This window comes from Helobdella robusta (assembly GCF_000326865.2).
Source record: "Helobdella robusta unplaced genomic scaffold HELROscaffold_12, whole genome shotgun sequence".
Lineage (NCBI taxonomy): Eukaryota > Metazoa > Annelida > Clitellata > Rhynchobdellida > Glossiphoniidae > Helobdella > Helobdella robusta.
Genome location: NW_008703664.1, coordinates 2,589,175 through 2,601,841, shown reverse-complemented (window position 1 = coordinate 2,601,841; position 12,667 = coordinate 2,589,175). Strand labels below are relative to the sequence as shown.

At 31.4% G+C, this 12,667-nt stretch overlaps 1 protein-coding gene across 1 annotated transcript; it reads right to left on the bottom strand.

Moving 5' to 3' along the window:
• Positions 1-863: 863 nt before the first annotated feature.
• HELRODRAFT_167911 (hypothetical protein) lies at positions 864-3,119 on the bottom strand (the record flags this gene model as incomplete). The annotated part of the gene is made up of 2 exons (XM_009013629.1): positions 864-883; positions 2,660-3,119. The coding sequence occupies 2 exons, from the start codon at positions 3,117-3,119 to the stop codon at positions 864-866; spliced, it is 480 nt and encodes a 159-aa protein (XP_009011877.1).
• Positions 3,120-12,667: the final 9,548 nt, after the last annotated feature.

Sequence of the window (12,667 nt, the reverse complement as noted above, 5' to 3'; positions counted from 1 at the left end):
TACTATCCGCTCATTATATGCTCAGATAAGAAATATTAGTTTATTTTCAATTCTTCCCTACAGAAAGTGGCATCGAAATATTTTGTCTTCATGATTTATCGCTGCAACAATCATAACAAGAGGAATATTTAGAGCAGCAACATGTGCCATGATGGATGTCGACAGTGACAATACGCCGTGGAAAAAATTTCTCATCTTGCAGTTAATGATGAACAACTTCATAGTCAATTTATTTTATTGATTACAAATTAACTAACAAATTGTTTAATAGTATTAACAACAGCGAAGCAATTCTGAAACTTCGAAAATATCATATGAGACTATTTTTTTCAACTCCTATAACAAACAAACATCGCTCATTTCAACTATATTTTATTTTCATTTAACTAGAAAAATTGAAAACCTTTAATGCGAAAACTTTGGAAAGTTAAAATAATGGAAATCTATGCGGTTGTCCGGACATACCGTAGCCACAAAATTGAAGCATCCTGGACCAGAGTAACACACCAGAATCATCAGGGTAGCAACAAATGCAACACGAGCGACATTTTTGTAAAACCGACAGTTCTATTCTAAAAATGTTCTATTGATTTATCTATGAAAAAGTAAACGAAAGTGGTAATTTTCTTTATAAAACAAGGATTTATTTAAACATAAAAGCTTATAAGCTATATAGATCCACTAAACTATCTATTACACGACCCCCTCCCATTCGAGGGAGACTTCTACTCAAAATAATTATTTAATTAGAAAGTTGGTTGGTGCAGTTCGAAATCCATCGAGGCACCTAAGTTCAAATTTTCGCAAAGAGCCTCTTACACGTGCGTACATTTTATTTAAGAGTGGGTTCGAATCAGCAGGTTTTAATAACTACTTTCATTACCTTTTGTAAAATTTTTGTTAAATGTTGATTTCAATTAGATGTTCTTGTAATAAAATGAGGCAAAATTAACATAAGCAGCCCACCATGCAACGTTGTTTCAAAATCTTGTTGTTTAATCATTTTACGGAAGTTATTTTTAACAACATTTCTATTACAAGTAAAATCATTAACACCTTATACATAGATAAAATAAATTTATGATATTTTAGAGGTTTTAGATATTTTAGATATTTGTCAATCAATTTCCTGTGTTTAAAAAATTCCAAATAAACTTGATTGAGAATAAAAATAAATTATATCTATCATAACATGACTAAAAAGAATAATCGGAATTGAAAATAAAAACAAAAATATCAGAAATAAAGAATTTATGTGGAATGTCTTTCAAAATGGCAGTAGAGGAGCAAATGATGAAAACGAAAGATGTACAGTCAGGACGGCGCTTGAAAATAATGGTTAGCAATAGCAGTAGGGTGCAATGCAACTATATACTTTGTTAGTTTCTGGTTCAGTGGCATTGTGTTAGCTCGTGTTATATTGCACTGCAATGTTTTGTACTTCATTGTTAGAAAGATAGTTTTCCAGTGTTGCATGGTGTTCAGTTATTTTGTTTTTTGCAAATTTTTATGAACAGTAATAAAACGAGGCAAGATGTTTGTAAAAGAACAGTTCTCCGTGACAACGACAGAGCCGCAAACGCTTCTTGTGTTAGAAGCTCAGCTTCAAAACCGTTTGCATGAAAACAAACACACATGCATCTAAACACACACACACACACACACACACACACACACACACGCACACTCACCCACACTTCTATCAATAAATATTTGTATATATTTATGTCAAATAATTATACGTAAAACAATTTTTAACGATTTTTTCTTATAATTTTTGATTACTTTTAACTAATTCTTGATTCAAACAACTATCATTTGTCGGTAGAACATATTAATTATATTAGTCATTTATTTAATGTATGCTAAATTTTTGGTAGAATAAAATACATTCATGATATTTTGCTTTATAATTCATTAACAAAAAATTAAGTTTTAATGAATATTTTATGTAATTCAATGAACATTTATATCCGGATATATATTCTGATTATTTCACAGGTCTTGTGCATGCATGCAATCTTTAATGCTAGTGCTTTCGAGATGCCTCTTGCGATAAAAGTCATCCTTTTACAAGTTTAACATTTTTATCACATATATATTTTATATTTTAAAAAATTGTCTAAAAATGTTCTCCTGAAATATAACACTAAACAAACAGTTTCAGATAATATTTTTATTGAAAAGCATTTTGATGTGAGGTCGTTTGGAATGCATGTGCGTATGAATTGTGCACTAATAGTTACGTACATTTATAAACTTTGTATAAACAAACCATGCGAGATATACTTACACTTATACACATACACACACACATACACACACACATACACACACACACACATACATACATACATGCATACATACATACATACATACATACATACATACATACATACATACATACATACATACATACATACATACATACATACATACATACATATATACATACATACATACATACATACATACATACATACATACATACATACATACATACATACATACATACATACATACATGATTTAGTAGCGCTTTTGAGATTCAACAATAAAAAAGCGCTGTATATAAATTTTCGTAATAATAATAATAATATATACATACATACGTACTTACATACATACATACGTACATACATACATACATACAAACATACATTTTTGTCGGCTCTTCTCCAAGGCTTCAATCCCGGTTCTCAAGGAACCATCCGGCATTTCTGCGCATGATGGTAGGCGCCCGGACGGATGCACACTAATACCTTGGAGAGCCGGCAGATGTTTGGCGTGGGATGTTACAGTCCCTGGCACCCTCGCCGAATGATACGTAAACCTGACAAGTAAAGAATGCGGTTTGGCCGCGGCCAGGGCAGCGGACGAGAAAATGAAAAAAAAATATGGGAACGCCCTCCCCTCGATGGAATTCTTGCCAATATGTATCGAGGTTATCGGCCCGATGGACACCAACACCCTTAAATTTCTTAAGGCAATATGTAAAATGATCAGCGTCAAATCAGGCGACAGCAGGGAACTGTTTTTCGCAACTAACCAAATTTCGTGCTTGTTGCAGCGGTTCCTGCGTGTCTGTGTGCTTGAAAATATCCAACTGAATGCCGACATGTGCAATTAACGACAAATCAAAGTGTTAATCCATTTGTTACTTGATGTTTGACGGTTCAGTGTCACTCATCATGTTTTGGTTTTAACATACATACATACATACATACATACATACATACATACATACATACATACATACATACATACATACATACATACATACATACATACATACATACATACATACATACATACATACATACATACATACATACATACATACATACATACATACATACATACATACATACATACATACATACATACATACAAACATACATATATACATACACACATACATACATTGCGAATTCGTAAGTCAATCATTAATCATGATTCCAGTTACACAATGTTCTTGAATGACTTGAAACATTATTTAACAAATGACTTTTTATATCATGGTTTATTGTTGCGGTAGGACTGACGTATCTTTTCATATTTAGCTCTCCATTACAGCAAGCAATTGTATCCACATCGTTAAAAATTTTTCACGATATTTTATTCATTGCATATGACTCTTGTTATCAATTTACTTTGCTTACAAATTAATAAAAGAACATTTGTTTATGTGACCAAAAAATTCACGTACTTGCAAATTTACAAACACGCACACTCAAATTGAGAGAGAAAGAAAAAAGTGTGTGTGAGTGTGTGTGTGAAAGAGAGAGAGAGAGAGAGAGAGAGAGAGAGAGAGAGAGAGAGAGAGAGAGAGAGAGAGGTAGAAAGCATTGAAGAAAAATTTCAAAAGGATTTTGAGCGCTAAAACGGTTGCGCATAACACACCACACAATTGCGACGTTCCTTCTGTACATTTATTTGAATTGATGTTGAAAATTAACAAAAAGACATATGAGAATTGTAGAGTGCTGAAATTCGATGTATACAGATGAATGTACGTACATGTCTTCCTTTAAGTGTTTGTTGGTTGGAAGCAAAGAAAGAAAAAATAAAATGAGAAGTGAAAAACAAAAATGGAAAGCGATAAAAAGGAAGAAAAGGTTCGCACCAACGCATGATAAAGATATCATGATGTCCAGATGAACACTCTGATTAAACTTAAAGCCTCACACATGATATGATATGCTCAACAAACAAACATCCTGCTTGAGTGAGTGGCTTCAAATATTTTTTTCACAATCTTTTACAACAATGCAAAATCTTGTTTTAGCTCCGAGTTTACACCAACCAGACTTAGTTTTTTTCTTAGCCAGCTCTGAATTAATAATACACTGTCGTTAGTTTTTTTTTGAATAATTTTTTTTAGTTTATTTTAATAGCAAGTGTTTTGAAAGTCTACTAACACAGATGTTCTCAAGATGGCATTGAATCATGTAAGCGAATGTTTTATTTGCAATTGCTTTTTAATGTAAAATTATCAGATCAAATATATTACGTGTGGTGTGCTTGCGTCAGAAATTCTTTGCTGTTACTTACATATATAGTAAAAAAATATAAAAGGTGAATATAATGTGATTTAATGTGTGTGTTTATGTTCGTGTGTGTTTGTGTATGTGTTGTGTGTGTGAGTGTATGATGTGTGGATGTGTGTAAATTTATGAGAAATATAGCGTGGCGTATGTAGCATCATCTTCAGAAAAACTTAAATTCCCGATCACCACCAATCAAAAATAAATAATGAAGCTAAGAAAGCAATGAACAATTTGAACAGTTTTTAAAAATATATGTTGTGTTATTGATGGATCTGAACTTAAATTTATTTTATGATAAGTGAATTGAGGATGGTATGGATTGGCGTGCGAAATAATGGAAAATTTGCTAGTGCATGTACTCAGTTGATTATTTGCACCAATGTACCAGAACATTAAGATGCTATAACAGTTGCTCGGAGAACATTACTCCATATTAAGTGTTTGTATCATGTATTATTATGGGATTCATTTCTGTTTTCAACACCTCGATTGTTTGTCATTGTTTCTGTTTATTATTCTTCAATTCCTAACTCACAAAATACCTAGAAACGTATGTAAATATTTTTGTACGTAAAACTAAATGAAAGATATATGGCGGTCAGCTTGTTAGTTCTTGAAGACTATTTGTCTCTTCGACCACTTTTACTTCACTTCAGATTGGTCAACGAGTTAGCTTAGTCGGTAAAAGAGCCGTGTCTTGAGCTGCTATTACGCGATGGCATGGTTCGAATACTGTCTGTCCGAAACTCAGAGACCATCATATGCGTATGATGAGGTGCTTGCGCGTGCATACCTACTAAATAAGTGTGTGAGTCGTCTGGTGTGGATAGAAACAGCCCTACACGTTCAGTCAGTCTGTAACAAGAAAGTTCAATTATAAGCCTAGGTATGAAACAACGTGTAAGCGGCTCAACGTTTGACGGAGCTACATTTTAAAGAATAGAAAAATATTGACGTTCGTTGTTGCTCTCACATGTCTTTTTCATTTTACGTCGCTTAACTACAGTCGTTCAGCTACTTTTTACAGTTGGTTTAGTTTTTTTTTTTCAAATAAAATATTAATTTAATAAATGATTTCAAAGTGGAACTATGAGTACATTCTTGTCTTGAAAATGTCTCAATAACAAATTTGAGTTGTAGAGGCGACATAGCAGTTAGTTGACAATGGCGTACTCGCTCTTAAAATGTACAAATAATATTTAAATCGCTTTTAGAAAATTTAATTACCAACAGAACTTAAATTCAAATTTTATAATTATCTAGAATAACATTGAAAATTTGTGTTTGTGCTCTATACTGATTTGTTCGGGTGGACAGGCTCGTTAAATTTTTAAAAATTGTACTTTGGCCAACCCTGTAACATTTTTTGTCCATGAAATTTTCGTTGCTAAACAAATTTTCGTTTAGTTTCGTTTCGTTAATTTATGCCAGCACATGGTAATGTTATCTGGTGTAACTTCAGTGGAACTTGCCAATATATATTTCTAATAGATATACGTGCCCTGCTGTATATTAATACAGATTTAAAACTAATTAAATTAAAAGTGTTGAAGCAGGCTTTCATCTACTTAACTAATTGTTAAGTAAGGCAACCATATAATTAATTAGGTATCAAAAGGGTTAATTACGTATTTTAAAAAAGAAAAAGCTAAAAATATAAAATCCACAGACTGAAGAATTATAACGATAAGAGGTTACAAATGTTAACAGACGGACAAGGCGTACTATCATGTTCATATTTGGTAAGTTTATACGTAAAAATAAAATTAATGAATAGATAAAAATTATCAATATTTTAATAAATAAAACCACTTTATTAAATAACTTTAAAAATGTTATACAAAACGCTGCTTTTATATGAAAATATGTAATAATTGTTTATAAGATAAATAGGAGGTGCCAGGTAACAAGGGTATAAATATTGCAGGTGTTGATGCACATTTTCTAAATTTTGATTTGGATGATTTGGATGGTGTCAAATATAATAGTTCAATGTGGTAGACGATTTATTGGCGCGAGTTTGCTTATGATGTAAATTATTCGCGAAAGTCAAAAATCGTTTTGAATTTAATCGAAAATTAGAAGGTACTAAAAAGTAGGCAAAAATAAAATTACAAGATGGAAAAAATTGTATGAAAGTTTTCAAAAACAAATACAGTAAATATTATTTTATTTTTATCAAAAATTAAAGAAAATACCTTTATTTATTAATCATTAAAATTTGAGAAACTAGCCGCCAATCATAAATGATAATTTTGATAACTGTTTCATTCTATGATGATTATTTCAAATTTTGGATGATCATATGAGTAACAACAAGCAAAGTGGTCGATTGTTATCTCTGACGCTTTGCTTTTGAAGATTTCCTTACATTTTATCACGGTAGAAAAACAAAAATGAAGGTTAGAGGATGAGATGAAAATGACAAAAATGTTTTTCCGAATGAATTGAGAGATTGAAAGATTGAGTGGCTTATTGATTCTCTTAGATGATTGATTTTCACTCACTGAGTTTTGTTTTGACATTAAAAGATTTTCTGATGATTTTTCTAAGTTCCTAAGACCTTGAGTTGGTTTTTTAAAGTGTGGTATTATGGAAAATAAAAAAAAAATACATTGTTATTTAAAAATATGCAGTTTTAATTGAATACAAAAAACGTTATGCAGTTTATAATTTTGTTGGAAAAAGTCACACCACCATGTTTCAGCACTGTTCACAAATATTCTTGCAATGTTATTTCAAATTTGTAATAAAATAAAAAAAATGTTTATGTTGTGTTCGAGGTTTGCCGTGTACGATCAGATGTTCAACATTCAAAACATTCTCTATGAAGATTAATAATCCTGCAATAAAAAACTTACTAAATCTAACCTAAATATAGCATTAACGTAAATTGGAATAAAGTGACAAAAATATTTAAAATATTGAAAATGAGGAATAAGAAGAATAAAACTAATTTTGAAGAACAACAACTTTACAAAAAAAGAACAGAATGTAAAGAAGCAATTGTAAGAAACGAAAAACACATTAACAACTAGAAGACATGAAATATTGTTTATCAAACAACAACATATGGTGCTCAACAACAACCACAACTATTTGTTATTCAAACATTTTACAGCAGCTTCTTCTTCTGCCATACTATCTTCGTTCTTATTATTACAGAAGCGCGCGCAGCTTGTAAAGTTACTTCACTCGCTTCTGTCATTCTGAAAATTACTTAAACATTCTATTGTTCATTTAAAACAAACTTTCATCATAAACCTTTACATTTCCATTGTACTTTTTGATCACAATATTTGTAGCCTTGGTTATACTCAAACACACACACACGCACACACACACACACACACAAACATACGCTTTTGCGCATACAAACAAAAAATAGTTATAATATACATTTATATAATATTATATATATATATATATAATTACTTATAATTGATATATAATATTTGTATTTATTTATTTTTATACTTCGAATGTGATCTGCTTGCTATCTTATCTCCGTTAATTGCAGATGAAGTCGTTTCATTATCGCCCAAGTGTTTAAAACAATTAACGCCATGATTAATATATTAATAATTCATGCTTATTTACTTTGCATGCATCCATACCGTTATACACTCTTGTCTTCATTCATAAAACTTATTTTATATCTATATTTATGTGTGTGTAAATGTGCGTGCGGGGACTTGTCTGTGTATGTGTGTGTGTGTGTTTGTTTGTATGTATGTATGTATGTATGTATGTATGTATGTATGTATGTATGTATGTATGCATGCATGCATGTATGTATGTATGTATGTATGCATGTATTTTTTATATGTGGATCAGTTGCAACTGTCAGCATTCATTTGAATATTTTTAGCCAGGAAAACACAAAGGAATCGCTGCAACATGCAAGGTGCATTGTGTGCAAAGAAAAATTCCCTTTTGTCTCCGGATCTTGCATTTATAAAGTTGCAAATATCTTTAAAAAATTTGGCTTTAATTTTATATATAGGACTAAAAACTTAAACACAAATAGGAAGGAATTCAATTGAAGGTAGGGCGTTATCGTGTTTCTAAGCTGGTTAGATTTATTTATCGTTCTGCAGGGTGTCAGGGAGAGTGACTTCCAAAGCTGAACCTTTGCCAGTTTTCAATGGAATTAGAGTGCAGCCATCCGGACGCTTCCTTAGCTAAAACTCCTGATGGTTCTTTCAACACTGGAATTGATACCTGTGAAAAAAGTCTGCAAATGTGGTCGTTGAAAGCAGAGAGGCAAAACTCGTGGGCGAAAGCACCGCACTTGCAATGGAAAAACTTTAAACCGTTAAGCCGAGTTTGAATGCTATCGCAATTGATTCGTCATCAAGTCTGGTTGTTCCCGAAGTGTTAGGTCAAGACTTGAGCCAACGACAGCTTGCTGGACTAGAAAAAGCCAATAATCGGGCCATATTTGGATTATCGGAACAAAATATCAAAAGTGTCTGAAAGGAGTTTTTATGTAACTCTTCGAGCATTATATTTTGGAACACTTTTTCATTAGATTTTTTCGATCTTTTGAGGATTGTGCGGTTTGGAATAGCGCAAAATGTGTTCAAAAAATGTTCAAATAGAAATAATGATAATATATTTTGTATCACACAAATCTGTATTATTCTGATTTTATTTTTAATAGAAAACTGAATAAAGCATGTGTGAGTGACCGTGTAACAAATTTTTAAAACTTTAAAATTAATGATAAAAAAAATCATGTGTTGTGATGATAGCAATTAATGACGAGGATGAAGAAGAAGATGATGTGAATGATGATGAAAACGTGGCTCGAAAGGAAATCGACTAACATGAATAATTAATTGATTGGTCAAATTAGAGGCAGACTAAACCTTTTATCAATGGCGTCTCATAAAAGCTCGTGCAAACAGGCAACCTGGATAATGAACATGGTAGGCTGAAAAGTTGTAAGATCCTTTTTTCAAAAACAATGGGTAAAAATATTTTTCATCCCATTATGTATACTAAACTAATTCATTAACCACTTGACACTTTACACACCATTCATAGCTCTAATTAATACATAATGTAAGCAAAATTATGTTAGTAGTCACACGTTAAATAAGCACTAAATTAAGATTTTTACAATAATTTATTAAGTAATATATCTTTGTCACGCTAAGATGATCATTTTATTGAACCTATTTAAAATAATTACCTATCTGATTTCTTCCATTTATGCCTAATAAACATTAAATACATTTGGGATACATTAATGTAGATATTTAATTTTGTGAAGATGATTTCATTTTTATTATTCACACTTGAAGCGATAAAACATGTCATGAAATTTTCAGAAAAAAAAATTCATGCATCTCAACAATGGAAAAGTTCATCTTTTTTTATGATACCTCGGGAATATTTCTCAAACGTTATCTGTTAAATGAAAAATGTGAGGATGACATATGTTAATCTAATTTCCAGGAACACTGAGCTTATCAAGTGCACTAACGTAAACCAGAAGAAGCATAACTAGATTGCATTGTAACATGTTATGTAATACTATTTTAAGTTTTATATGTCATATAACAAAAATTTCATATCATGTTTTTTCGATCAAAATGTCAATCACATTTTTAAACGGTCCTAAGTTAAAATAAAGTCAATGAACATGGAGATGGTATATAAATGAATAAACACAAAAATCAACCAAGTTAATGAGCATCTTTATAGATACCTTAGGGTATAGACGCTTTATAGTGGTTCTTTCCAAGTTCTGAATGATTTCAACTATAAATCATATAATGATGAGGATGATGATAATGATGCACAGTTATAATTTTAGTTATACGTGCAAAGTGATACTTTGAGACTTTAAGTCTTTTTAATTAAAGTTACAATTTCGTTAATAAATTTGCTAGCTAAAAGTCATTTGATTATTACGTTAATTAAATTTTATAATTACTTCTTAGCTAAAGTGATACAAATTTTAAATAGCAGCAATAGATTTAATTATAATATTTTGATGTTTAAGCAACAACAATTATATATTCACACTAGGCAAATATTAAACGATATTTTTTCAAAACAGATTCCAGGTAGAGAGCACATAAGGTACATGTGCGCATATTCATGTGTATAATTCAAGGCATACAACAAACAGATCCAAACATCAAAAACATTGCGCAAGACTGCTGACTGATTCTTATAACGTAGTTGAAGACAATAGAAACGATGGATTGGTATTGTAGTGACAAATGATGCAAGATGTGCAATGGTGAGGATGGTGAGGATGGTGGTGGAGATTAATCCTGATGATTATGAAGAGGAATGGTAATGTCGTAATGTGGATATGATATAACATTGCCACGTTGGGCGATATTTTGTAGTGTAAACTTGTTGACGATGATGGAACTGAAGTTAAATCGGGTGAAACATATGGAGTTTTATTATTGGCACATTTGTCTCAAAGAACTTTTTTTTATCATTTTGTCTTCGAAGTTTGCACTACAAGAAGATAAACATGCATTGGAGGGATTCCACTGATAAATAGTAACACACAACAGCAAAAATATTTTGAAAATGCAAGTAGGAAAAAAGTTTTGTTGATTTAGCACTTCATTAGAGACAGCACAGCACATGCGAACAAGCTCGCACACGCATCCTAAAATGAAAAATTACACACACGTTTTTACATCAATCATCATTTTAAAAGAGAACTAACTGCTTTATAACAATAAATACTAAGATTATACACGCACTTATGGAAGCTTATATTCATTCATTTATCTGTTTCTCAAACAAAAACAGAGTAACTCTTGATGTTAGTGTTGCGCTACTAACTAAATGATACAACGATACTCACGAGAAAGAAAGCTGTTGTACAACTCACTTAACTGGCAATGTTAATAATGATAGATGCAATAATGGTGATACAATTGAGAAAAAAATGTTTGGAACGTGATTAAACAAATCATCATCATCGTCATTTTTTATGGTTTTCATGCTTGGAGATGGGGTAACATTAAGCCAACATGGAGAACAACAGACATCATTTAATTGAATCTGTAAACAATTTTTGAATAAATAAAATTAGAAATAAACATGATTTATTGTATTGAAGGAAATTTTCGCGGCGTTTATTTATGTTTACCGGTACATGAACAAGAGTGTGTACAGTACAATTTACAAGTTGATTTACAAATTACACGCACACATCAGATGTGTGCGTTGAGTGTTCATATTTGCATCCATGTTCCAAGTTCGGTCACGTTGAGAGCATGTAGAGCCTGCATCTGAAGGAAAACAATGGATAACATTTCAAACGGCGTAAACTGTGTTGTGGTCGGTCTGGTGTGGTCGTTGTGGTGTGGTGTGGTCGGTGCTGTTGTACGACATAAAAAAGCGCACGCAAGGCAACTGCTTAAAACAAAAAAATTAATTATTTTACACTCACATACACCACACACACACACACACACACACACACGCACGCACACACACACAACACACACACACAGAGTACATCTCAGTTTCTATAAATGTACATGCATATTTATATATACTTCAATATACGTTGTATATATATATATATATATATATAGATCTATATATGCATTTTTGTTTTTTATGTGTTTGTACGTGCGTGTAAAACCGTACCTTGCAAAAAAAACAATGAGATCATTTGGGGTAAAAGAATTAGTACAAAGAAGGAAGAACATTTTTGTGCATGATAAAAATTAAAAGAATACGCAAAAATGCAAAAACATCACAAGGTCGACAACACTATCGCGATGACAAAATAACATGGATGATATCACTTCAAAAAAATGTGTAACATTTGTAACACAGTAACAACTACAGCCTCAAAATATTAAAAAAATACTACGAAGCATCAAAAAACATTACGAAACGTTACAAAATATCACATCAACACTTTTTGCAAACACCAAATCACATTTACACTATATCCAGTAAATGTGAAGTTTTTATAGCTTTATATAGTTGAGTTATTTTTAATGCCATTGACTAAATTCTTTTCTTTTGTTATTTTCAACAACCTATTTGTTTTTGCTGCGAAAAAAAGTTGCTTCATACAGTGATAATAAAAAATCTTTGCAGTAATATCTAAATAAT